Source organism: Anastrepha obliqua, chromosome 4 (assembly GCF_027943255.1).
Source record: "Anastrepha obliqua isolate idAnaObli1 chromosome 4, idAnaObli1_1.0, whole genome shotgun sequence".
NCBI classification, from domain to species: domain Eukaryota; kingdom Metazoa; phylum Arthropoda; class Insecta; order Diptera; family Tephritidae; genus Anastrepha; species Anastrepha obliqua.
The window spans coordinates 79,030,067-79,042,944 of record NC_072895.1 but is presented as its reverse complement, the minus strand read 5'-3'; the positions used below and the strand labels follow the sequence as shown (position 1 = coordinate 79,042,944).

At 33.9% G+C, this 12,878-nt stretch overlaps 1 protein-coding gene across 3 annotated transcripts in view; it reads left to right on the top strand.

The window, feature by feature from the left end:
- The window catches only part of LOC129245517 (uncharacterized), a 100,658-nt gene extending 88,137 nt beyond the window's left edge, over positions 1-12,521 (top strand). For all 3 annotated transcript variants that reach the window (XM_054883715.1, XM_054883713.1, XM_054883714.1), the window contains exons 7-10: positions 5,007-5,276; positions 5,348-5,481; positions 6,063-6,200; positions 11,244-12,521. In XM_054883715.1, the coding sequence (XP_054739690.1) occupies positions 5,007-5,276; positions 5,348-5,481; positions 6,063-6,200; positions 11,244-11,421 (720 nt within the window). In that variant the 3' untranslated portion in view covers positions 11,422-12,521. The remainder of the gene's footprint in view (positions 1-5,006; positions 5,277-5,347; positions 5,482-6,062; positions 6,201-11,243) is intronic.
- Positions 12,522-12,878: the final 357 nt, after the last annotated feature.

The window sequence follows — 12,878 nt, the reverse complement described above, 5'->3', positions numbered from 1 at the left end:
AATTTTCTCCTTACAATTTTGTGGAATGTTTTTTTAACCCTTCGACTGCCTTATACTGAGTTTATCCATGAAGAAAAGGGATAGATGATATAGCAGCTAAGGGATTAAAATTTTCTCAAACAAATGAAATGTTACTTAATTTTTGACGTGATAACGTCTTATAATTCGATTTAGCGGGCTGCACGCACGAAAAAATGTGTCGTTACCTTGCTCATTAGTGTTACCTTGCTCATTTGTCGTTACCTTGCTCATTTGTCGTTACCTTGCTCATTGCCCTTACCTTGAATGAACTGCAAGCGAAAGCGCGGAACGAACAAAGCAAACGAACGGAAACGTTACTTAAGTGAGCGTATATATGTATGTATATGCGCATATATACATATTATATATAAATTCACGTATTTGTATTTGCATATACCTTCTTATTGATTATTATTAATTTGGTTTACTTGAAGAATTTAAAATAAAACCAATTTTGTTAATAATACCTGTTGTTTTAATGTTATTATTATTAATTTTTTTATTATATATGAAGGAAAAAATGTATGGTAATATTTACCATATACCTTATAAGATATGTTGTATACTAATATATGTATATAAACATGCATATACATATACAATTTCGCGCAATTTTCAAAAAGAACAAATCTATATGTATACAAGTCATATAAACATATCAAATATACGAATCTATTCCGTACGTAAGCAAATGTAAGCTAATGTGTTTGAGCTGCAAGCGAGAGCGCGGAACGGACGACAAAAAGCACAATCGGCCCCCGCGTTCGGCAACGTTCGACATCTTGCTCTCTCCTACTTAAGTGCGCGTATATATGTATGTATATGCGCATATATACATATATAAATTCACATACTTGTATTTGCATATGCCTTCTTCCTGTGTGTATGGTAATGAACCATTTCTCTGTTGAGAATATTACGATGATAGAAAAAGTAGGAAATGAAAGGTAGTGTTTCGAGTGTAAAGTGTCTTGAAAAAGGCAAATCGATGATGGTGCCTCTTAGTGTTGTTGACTTATTAACGTCTGATGCACAATCGAAATTGAAGATATCTTTCATGAATTTGATAAATGTTTCGTCTCTATATCCATACAAAATATCTATCAAACAAATAAAATTAAAATTTTGTTTTGAAAACTGCAACCATTCTATCAACATTTTCTTATGACGTTGTCACGTTAAACTATCGTCAGCAAACCGACTTTACAGACAACCTCTTTTTTACTTAATACATTATTGGATGAAGTAAAATGTTTTGAATATTTTCTTCTAGATGCCTTCAGTAGCCGTATCTGACGAAGTGCACATAGTTTCGGTGACTAATAAACAGAAATTTAAAGCGGGTATTACACTTTAAAACAATTGTTTGCTTGTGTTTGTTGGAGCCAGTTGTCTTTTATAAGAAAAGAAAAGAAAAAATAAAAAAGATAAAAACTATTCACACTTCAGCACCACTACGATCAAGGTGAAAAGTCGAAGAGGTAGTTAGACAAGAAATTTTGTGTTGCTTATAGACCTAATAGAGTATCGAATGCAACAGCAATGCATTGATTCAAAAGATTGCGTTCAGGCAAGGTAATCATGGAGAATATTGATAAAATCATCGAAACCGTCAAGTTGGACCGTCGTCAGAGAAGAAAACTTCATTTCGGCTTTAACTTCCTTTGCCTGGATACCAAGAAATGCAATTAGTTTGGTTGAGATCAACAACAGCAACCGTCCGAATCTTTCACAGAGCTATTTGGAACATAAAGAAAAATTGAGAAAGAGTAGAGTACAGTGTTTTCGTTAAACAAGATCCTATATTAAATAATAAAACGGTGTTTTGTTCCCTTTTCCACTCAGAAGTTCTGTGATAGGCAAACATTACCGTTTTATCAAATAAATTGGTTAAGTAACAATTACCAATTTTAAAACAGAACATAAAATTATATTTACCCTTTCTGACGTACACATGCTGTCACTTCAGAAATAATTAATTTTTTATTTTTCGTTTGTGGCGGTAAGGTAGGGTTTAAAATGCCTTTGCCCTTACAGCGCCCATCGTCTGCTGCGTCGAGTGGTGTGCATCCCTCCTCTTCCTTTCTACGAGAGCATTTCATCGAAGACAGAGAAGATCTAAGAAGCCGTTCAGATAAAGACTGCCTCTTCTGCTTTCCCTGCATCCACGGCCGCCAGTTTTGAAGCCATCGCCATGCTGTTGGCTCATCTTCTGCTTAGATAGGTAGGTTAAGGGGTTAGGGGTAGTCAGAGGCCCGAAAAAATGATGATTTTCACGAATTTTGTTTTGCTACTTAATTAATTTATTTAACAAAAATAAAAACATAGTATAAAAACATCATGTTTTAACTTGACTTCACCAAAATTTCAAAAAAAAAAAATTAATAATTGCAAAAGTTATCGCTGTTTGTGTGAAGCCCGTTTCTCCAGAAGTCCCTTGCGGTGAACATCACAAGTCCTTGCAGATTCATCTAAAACCAATCGGACAAGAAAAATTAGTTTTATTAATAGATAATCTTGTGCCTGATCGAAGCTTTTTTGTTTTTTTTCAAAATGAACAAAATGGCGGCCTCAGAAAATTTTTTCCAGATTTTAGAAAAAAAGACCAACAGTTAATTGTTAAAAAAAAAATCGAAATTTTTGAAAAAAAAAAATCCTTCGATCAGGCACAAGTTTTTTATGTTTTTTAAAAGCTGTATAAATTTTATTGAAATCTACGTAGCGGTTTTTAAGTTACAGTGTTCACCAGTTTGAAAAACATAGTTTTGAGAAAAACGCATTTAAAGTTTTGCTATCGGCTCCGGAGCGGCCGAGCGCCCTTTGTTAATTGTTGAATAACTTGAAAAGTATTTGTCGGATTCACTTCAAATTTTTACACAGTATTTTTAAAACATTATACTTTAAGAAAATGCAAAAAAAAATCGATTTTTTGAAAATTCTGACTACCCCTAACCCCTTAAAGTTAACCTGTCGATTAAGCATCTCTGTTCATGTCAAATTTTTGGCACGCAGAACTCGCTCTATGTACGTGGCAATAAGTTGCCAATTTCCCGATGTTATCTGCTCTTAACAGCTTTGCGATCAAATTTCCATTCACACAGTTGAAAAATGTGTGATCTTCATCGTAAACAGGTGTATCTGCGTAAACGTATTCAGTGGTTTCTGTTTTCCCTATTTTGTTTTGATATTTTCGAAAATGCCCATGCCCAGATAACATCTGAGTAATATGGAAGTTCACCCCTCCGAACTGTCTGTCATACCATTTATCTATGTTTGGTATAAATCTCGCCGTCCAACTGCCTTTCGTCTTTGACTTCCAGCGCTTTTGTCATATTTGTAGTGTGTGTGCTCTGATTTATTTTGCGCTGGTATTCGGGTGCACGGGTGGTCTATTAGATTAGTAAAATTTTAAAGCCTTTAGAAAGTAGAAGATTAATTGTTGCTCTCTCGTTTTTTTATTCAATGTTATTAAGGCTTTCTATTTAACTAAGTTCAACAAATATTATGCTCGTAGTACTACTATTTCTTAGTGCTCGCGATTTGAATAAGATCTGCAAGTATTAATCTTAGATATATCAGTTGCAGAGAAAGTATTTTCTGTACTATTGAACTCTACCTGCTACGATTACTGACAAGCCGGCAAACTTCGATCATTTCTGTGATTTTATCAACATTTTCGAGGACGCGCCTGCCTGTGCGAGATGCATATTTAACATCAAAAATGTCTGAACAGAACCGACAAAACTTAAATTGCACGTAATTAGCTATTATAGTATCGGCACCATAAGCACCATTCAAAATTTCAGCGGTCTGGCTTGCATTTTCACCTTTATTAAAGAAAAACTGTAAAATGTACCGCATTTTTTCTTTGTTGGCTTCTATTGTTAGAACCCTGTAACTCACAACTGAATAGAACAAACAAAAAACAGAAAACGAATTTTTTAGTGAGAAGAGTCACTTTGACAACGAGCATATGCTTTAAATTGTTTGATCTATATGTTACGAGATATCGACCAGTACAATCATCTCCTGAGAAAGTCGCGGATTTGTTTTCCCCCAAACTTTCATTATTCTTTGATTTAGTAGTCAGTTCCAAATTATGCTTTCTTAACTTCTTGAAATAAATAAGTAAATAAGAAATAAATAAAAGGTCGTCCGCAAAAAACAAACAATTAAAACAAAAAAACATACAAAAAATTCGGTCTTAATTTACTAAAATTTCATGAGATGTGTTACTGCATTCTCAAAAATTTTTCTGAAAATTCAGATTAAACAATGCAAGTTTATAGGGAAAATTTTTAATTTTTTTTTTTTTCAAAATTCTAAAGCTTAATGTACCTATGTATATAGTGTTGGTTAAAGCGTGATTATTATTTTTTAGTTTTTTATCAAATCAAAAGCCGATTAAAGCCTGTAAGCAGACAGAAACTTTTTTGAAAAATCCAAGAATGAAATTTTTAGTATGAATTTAATATTATATAATTTAATGCAATTTGATATGAAAATATACCAGTGCTGAAAATCTTGCAGTTCTGAGCAGAGATTAGTCATCTTATTGATTTATATTACATTTGGTATTGGCCAAATCCTCTTCTATTTACATTGTGCATCGCAAGTAAGAAGTAGTTGTCCCAATCTTCATTTCTTTTTTAATCATATCAGCTTTTTATGTGTGCTGGGATGTTGTGTTCTTTTTCGGTCTCCCTCTTGAATGATGGTTTCATATAAAGCGAGGTTTGTTTGTAAAGGACTTATTGACTATGAAAAAGTGTTTAAATATTCTGAGTGCGAAATTTTGGGCTTAGTGTTGAATTTAAATTTTTAAATTAAATTTATAAATCTTAAAATAAATTTATAAATCTTAAAATAAATTTATAATTTTTAAAATAATTTATAATTTTTAAATTAAATCTTTAGTTTTTAAACTAAATTTATATTGACTAAATTTTCTAATACCCTCTTTTATATATGCAATATGTGCTTAGATTCCATCTAGAAGCATTCCTGCTATTTATAAGCAACTCCGTGCTTCAGCTTTGCCGTCAACAGCACTCCAGCTGCGCTATCTCATTCTGCCATGCGGTGGCAGCGAAATCGATGCAAAGATACTCCGCCAACGCCGAGTCATCGGCAATGTGTCAGGCATATATCGGCCCACTTATATTCGGCTCTCCGAAGTACAGGAAGGTCAAAGGTATATTGTGCGTTTCACGCCCAGCAATGAAGACGAGACGCTACGTGCCAACAAAGTGGGGGTAAATAACGCCCATGCTACAATATCGAAACTTAAACAACATAGTATAATACTTTTTTTATGTCTTTGCAGCTGGCTGTTACAATAACCGGCATCTTTCAACAACTACCCGAACTGCCAGAGAATATAACGGTTTTCGAAGTGCACAATCGATGCTCCTTAGCCACCATTGCGTGGTACAGTTCGCCGGATAATCGGACAATGAGGTGTGTACACGTGTCTGTGAAAGCTTACCTATACAGCTCAGTTGCGGCTTTCAACAACTCAGCATTTTAGCCTGCCAGCTTCCGGTTTTCGGGAGCGCTTGTCTTGCTGGTGTTGAAAGCGCCTCGATGCTACTTTTATTGCTTTTGTTTATTGTTTAATTAACCGTAGCCGACCGGCATTAATTGTTCTACAATGGGAATTCCTCAGTACAACCCTGTCGGTTTCACATACACACTTTGTTATCTCAACTATTATTTATACGCTTTCTGATTTTCTCTTTCATTACATTTACAATAATAACAACAACACATATGTATGGGTACCGAAAACTATGCACCGTAAACTGTGGCATTGACAACGATATACATCTTTCCCTCTACCTACATACGTACGGGTGTGTGCGCCTGTACGCTGCGTTAATTTTGGTGGCGGTTTCTGTGGTTTGCTTCTGCCATAATGTTGTTCGCAATATGCTGATTGTATTGCTGCTCTAATTTTACTTCGTTTGGCTTTGTGGCTCCTGCTGTTGCTGCTGCTGTTGCATTATCGCTTTACTTGTGCGTGCGTTTGTGGCATCCAGGTACTGCATAATTGTGTTCAATTTACCGCAACGTAATCGCAGTTCCGTTGATTACACGAACTACTGCCTCGATTTTGGAAAGAGTGTGGTACAGCATCCGCTCTTCGACTCCATTAAATGCATTGAACGCTCAAAAAGGTGAGTCTCCTCCTAGCGAGTAAATATTTACCTATATACGTGTATGTATGGATTTTAGGAACTTGTCTTAAAAAAATATATATTTTGATGAACAATTTTATTGATACATATAGCCTCTTAAGCTACACCTATGAGTTTTTAATACTTGAATTATTTCTTAGGAGCCGTCCAATTTACGAGGGCGGTTCGATAAGTTCCCGTGTTTAATGAGAGAGGGCGTTCCTGGGGTAGGTTGCTATGAGCATCGCCTGATGCCATATCAAAAATTTCGGATTGATTGATAGGTTAGTTTTGATTTGGCAGCTGTTCGGGTAAGACGTGTTTTGTGATTTTCGCTAAGATGGAAAAAGAGCAGTATCGTTCGGTAATTCGCCTTTTGTTTTTGGATGGCAAAAATGCGATGAGATAAAAGCAAAGGTGGAAGGTGTTGTTTTACCACGATAATGCACCAAACTGCATGAATTTTGTTATTAATTACTGCCACACCCTTCGTATTCAACCGATCTGGCTCCCTGCGGCTTTTTCTTGTTCCCTAACATGAAGAAATGGCTCGCGGTAAAAAATTTAATTCAAACATGGAAGTCGTCGCTGAGACAGAGGCGTATTGGGGAGAGTTTGACAAATCCTATTTTTTGGAGGAGTTGAAAAAATGGCCGGAACGTTGGGAGAAGTGTGTCTTTCTAAAAGGGGACTACGTTTAAAAATAAACAAAAATTGTTTGAAAAAAAGTGTCTTCATTTCTAACATGCTTACTTACTGAACCCGGGGGTAGTGCTTTACAACTAGAAAAAGAAGGCGGTGGCAAGTCATTTTGTCAAAAGCGCACAAATATACAAGTATACTGCCAATACGACTTAAAGAATACTTTGAGAATTGAAATAAAAATATCAACTCAGATCAAACTATATAGATTGAGAGAGGGTATTGAAATATAATAATATTATCTCAAAAAACCCTACACGATATAGCCACTTTTCATACCCTTCAAAAATACTACACAACCTTTTAGAAAAAAACACGCAAAATTATATATGTACGAATTATATACATACGATGGTGCCTCAAAATAATAGACTTGACAGCATTTGATATTATAACGGTCTGCACAGCCAAAGCTATAATAAACATATTTAGCTACAAGTTTTCTTCTTAAAGCTTATTTCTTTATAAACAAATGAAAATATTATTTTTACCTCTTTTGAAAAAAAAATCTAATTTTACATTGAAAGTTAAAAGAAACATATTCCTAGGAATTAGCAATTTATGATAGGTATTTTCATTTTAATTACTTGGCCAAAAACCACACCGTTATCATACTTCAGCCACTGTATTCACCAGATTTGGCCCACCTTTTCTAGTCAACCGAATCCACAGCTATCACAAATCTTAACAAATTGACTTGGATTTTTTAATTGAATATTAACAACACATTCTGCATGGAAGTGCAGATGAGGTTTTTCGATATACCTTATATTTTTACATACTCTTTTAGAACGACCTTTAATTTTTTCTTCTTAACTTTGAATTTGTCCCTCAGCCGCTCTCCAAACAAAACAAAAGCAAGCTTCTACGCTAGAACTTCTCTTATATAATCTACAACATGCATCATAAACTATCTTTTTCGTATTCTTAGTTCATTTTATTGTTCATTTGAAAGGAACAAGAAGTACTTATGTATTACCTCAGCTTTAGTAACCTAACTTCTTAAGCAAATAAACGATAGCAAGAACAAAAATAAATAAGACAAAGTGACGTAATAAATGACTGGTCTAACTTTGAAAAATTACGATTATAATAGTCTAAGATCCGGCTGCAGATTTGGTGTAGTCATCGAGTACATGCTGAAATCCACATTTTTACCCACATTTATGATTAGGAGAATAAAAATTCACCAAGTTGCCAGTAGAAATGTGGCCGAAAGTATTTTTAATTAAATTATTGTTAATTGATTTTGCGGGAAAAATTTCATTAATCAAGTTTTGAGATAAAATATCGTTCGGTTTACTGCAATAGGTGTAAAGACTTAAAAAAACCGTAGTTGCCGTTGCGCGCTTGGCCGCACCTCTCCGCAGCCAGGTATAAACAGGTATGATTTCGATATATTTATACATCCATAACGTATATTGATCTGTTATAGATCAAAATATAGCTAATTTTTTTCTCATTATTATGATATATGGCAACCTAATTAAATCTGGCCGCAAGTTAGGGTTGCCAGCAGTTAAAGATGGGAAAAATTGAAGGTTGAGTGAGAGGAAGCTAGCGCGTAACATCACTAGTCTAACAAGGATAGCGACATTTTAAGGCTATTGCGCATGCGTCAGATGCTGGTGTTCTCAATCACCAGTTCAAACAATAGCAAGATCGACCAAAGAAATAAATACTCCAAAAGAATAATCATTCTTTCAAAACTACAAATTTTATAAATACAACAAAAAATTAATATTGATCAAAAGTAAAGCCAAGGTTACTATGTAAAAAAAAAATTAGAAAAGAGGTTGACCCACACACACATCCACACATCCACGTTTTTAATTTTTTTAACGGGAAGTTAAAAATTCTATTGTGCAAGTACTGTATGAAATAATTTTTGATTTTATGTATGGACTTCCAAAGTGCCAAAGTGTGAATGCCGCAAGATTTTTATTATTTAACAAAATGTACGCTTCAAAACAAAATAATGAAAAATTTATGAAAAGAATTAAAGGTTTCGACTCAACTCATATTCCACCATGCTGGAAATCCTTGAAACAAAAATTATTGCGGACGATCTTTGTTAATTCGATGTGGCTAAATGCTACTGAGCCAAATTGTATCAAGTTCAGCGCGGAAAATAATGGTTGGTATCAAATGGTTTCTTAAAACCTACATGGTTCTTGGGAGACTCAACTCAAATGCAAGTGGAGAGTGTTCTGTGTGATTCTGCAAACAAATCCTCCAATAATGACGGCAATTCTGATATTTCCAGCGATGAAAGTGATAGCACCGATGATAGTATAAATGAAAGCTCCGATGATTCAGATTTTTAAAAATAAGTCACGGAATTACAAGATATATTTTTTTAATTTTCCATATACTAGAATGTTTAATCTATATGTACCAAATAATTGATTTATTGAATAAAATCAAAAATTATTTCATACAGTACTTGCACAATAGAATTTTTAACTTCCCGTTAAAAAAATTAAAAATGTGGATGTGTGGATGTGTGTGTGGGTCAACCTCTTTTCTAATTTTTTTTTTACATAGTAACCTTGGCTTTACTTTTGATCAATATTAATTTTTTGTTGTATTTATAAAATTTGTAGTTTTGAAAGAATGATTATTCTTTTGGAGTATTTATTTCTTTGGTCGATCTTGCTATTGTTTGAACTGGTGATTGAGAACACCAGCATCTGACGCATGCGCAATAGCCTTAAAATGTCGCTATCCTTGTTAGACTAGTGATGTTACGCGCTAGCTTCCTCTCACTCAACCTTCAATTTTTCCCATCTTTAACTGCTGGCAACCCTAACTTGCGGCCAGATTTAATTAGGTTGCCATATATCATAATAATGAGAAAAAAATTAGCTATATTTTGATCTATAACAGATCAATATACGTTATGGATGTATAAATATATCGAAATCATACCTGTTTATACCTGGCTGCGGAGAGGTGCGGCCAAGCGCGCAACGGCAACTACGGTTTTTTTAAGTCTTTACACCTATTGCAGTAAACCGAACGATATTTTATCTCAAAACTTGGTTAATGAAATTTTTCCCGCAAAATCAATTAACAATAATTTAATTAAAAATACTTTCGGCCACATTTCTACTGGCAACTTGGTGAATTTGTATTCTCCTAATCATAAATGTGGGTAAAAATGTGGATTTCAGCATGTACTCGATGACTACACCAAATCTGCAGCCGGATCCCGTACTATAATAATTATTTTCCATTTCTAACTTTAATAACCATATGAAATGCTTTATGTGCGACGGAGCGTATGAGTAATTTTTTGGCAGGGAATAATGAATTCAATCGTAATTTATACTTTGATGAAAGTCGTTTAAATGTGCGCAGGGGTGTGTTTGAAAAATTCAGGAACTAGAATAGAGATAACCAAACATTGAAATTATTTAATATCTTTTCTTGATATAAGGCCCTTGATATGATTTATTACCTCTATCAACTGTAAAAGACTGAAAGGTCATTCTCTATATCGGTAATTTATAATTTATAATTATATATCGTCCCCTTAGTATAACAATAGTCTATGTGCTCATAGGCTATTATTTTTTTTTTGCATTTTTGGATTCTCCATCGTCGATTTTATATGTGGTCAAAATTTTGTCAAATTCTAGTTCCACAAAGTGGGTCAAAACGTCAGTCAAAAAATAATAAATATTTACAGACATAACGAGATTCGAGTGAGAGAGAGAGAAACATCAAAAAATTTATAAGCTATTTTAATACTAAGGGGACGATATATTCAAGATATAATTTATAATTATTCTAGGTTTTGTCCACTAATCAGCACGCCTTTTGTTATTAACATCTCGAAATCTGTTCCCTAAGTTTGCATGTAATGTACCTACCTCTGCTCCAGTTTCTATTTTGTGAATACAGTATTCGAAACCTTTTGTTTTTTCAATGGCGAAAACAAATTTCAAAACTTTACAGCAAAACAAAATTTTGCCATTTTATTAATTAAAACTTGTGAATACTTCAGTCATGAATTCGTTAGTCTATTTACAAGGCGACGAAGAAATTTAAAAGCTTGAAAAACAGCACTTATTGATAATATTTCAATTATATTTAAGTTACAAATTTGTTTAGGCTGATGGTTAATAATTAGTGAACAAATTTTGAGACAATTTGAATTCATGAAGAACACACATTTACAAAAATAGTTTTTTAGCAATTTTTTCTCTTTGTTCTGCGAACTCACAGAGATTTTACGATTATTGATCACGCATTTATATATATACATGTACATACATAAAGTTTAAATGAGTTTTCAATTTAAATCTTACTGTCGCTTTTATGTCTTCCTTCCAGTTCAACTCTTGAAACACACACAATTTTTAATCTGACACCAGGTGAAACGTACCTCATCTACGTTACTGCCAATCTAAGCGAAGGCAAGCCTCTGCCATACCAATCGCTGCGCATCACAATGAGCCATCAATGCAGCAACGATCTACTTGAGTCGCGAGAGCAAACTGCATATTATTAAAGAATTTTCCCAGCGAAGTGTTCGAAAAGAGAAATCAATTTTAGGAAAGGACCTAACTAAAATCATTAAAAGATAGCAACAGAGCTCGTGCCTCAAATTGCAAATTGTATTATTGTGTTGTGTGCAGCTTCTGGCATTTTGAATTCATTCGCCAATGAATTTCAACGAATACAATTGGAAATGCCAACTTTTTGCTTGTAAAATACATACCTATCTACATAAAATATGCCACATGTAAGTATATATGTATATACCAGAAGATAAGCGCTAAAAGACTTAAGCCTACGCCGATGAAAAGTGTCTACTGTAATAAAGGAGGGTAGAGAACAAAATTCGTTGCCTATTTTTGGGAGCGTCGTACATCCAGTGGAAAGATTATTGAGCATAAAACAAAAAAAGTTACTAATGTCTCTATAACTAATGCATAAGTACCAAACGTACAATAGATGTGCTTTTATGTTTTTTTTTATATTATTTCTTGTTGTATTGATAACAAAATACTATGCCGCCACCGAATTGATACTCCTCAGCGTATAAGAACATTTAAAATTGTATTATCCCTTCACTATAAATATAATATATTTATCTAAGTATAAAAGTTATCTGTGTATATTATGCAAAGAAGCGAATTTATTCAGAACTTCTTAAACGGAAAACTTGATTTCACTAGAAAATCGCTTTGACTCAAATCCACATTCGGGGTATGATAGTAACTTCTAAATCCAAACAAAAAATAATTACAGAGACGGTTTGAACGTTCAAGGGAGTTAATCTATATAATATACAGCGTCGGACAAACAAACAGTTAGGCTGTGTATGCAAGTTCACTTAATATCGAGAAAGAAAAAAATCGAAACCAGTTTCAGTATTTTTTTTAATTCAAAGTATTATCGTTCACCACTACTTTCATCCATTGCTCAATAAATTTTTGGATTCGTTCTAAAAAAGCATTGGATTTGAGATGATTTATGAAGTGAGTCAATTAGAAATTCCTTCAAACGGATCCTTCTGCAGGGTAGATAGCAACCAGCAGTAAGATTATGTAATATAATAGATTTCCATTGTGTATAGCAACAAATATGTGTTAACGGCATTTGACACATCTGTATTCTCAGTTCTGGTTTCTTCTGGTTTCATTAACTCATATTAAATTGCACGCCTTGATCTCAGTAAATAGACTACCTTGAAAACGTGGCTGTGTTTACCAAGTACTCCTGGAACAATCCGGTGGATAAACCGATTCCTTTCTTGACGTAAAGGCAGGAAATCCGAATTCGAACGTTTAAAAGAGTAATATAATAGAATTATGGTTGTTGAAACGCGGGTGAGAATACTGAAAACTAAAAAATAACCCACTTTAAAAATTATCCACGAGCATCGCTAATACATTTATTTTGGCAAGTCGTGGTCAAAGAGTGCGAGAGTGATTATGCGCAGCTTGTCTATAAAACTATCGA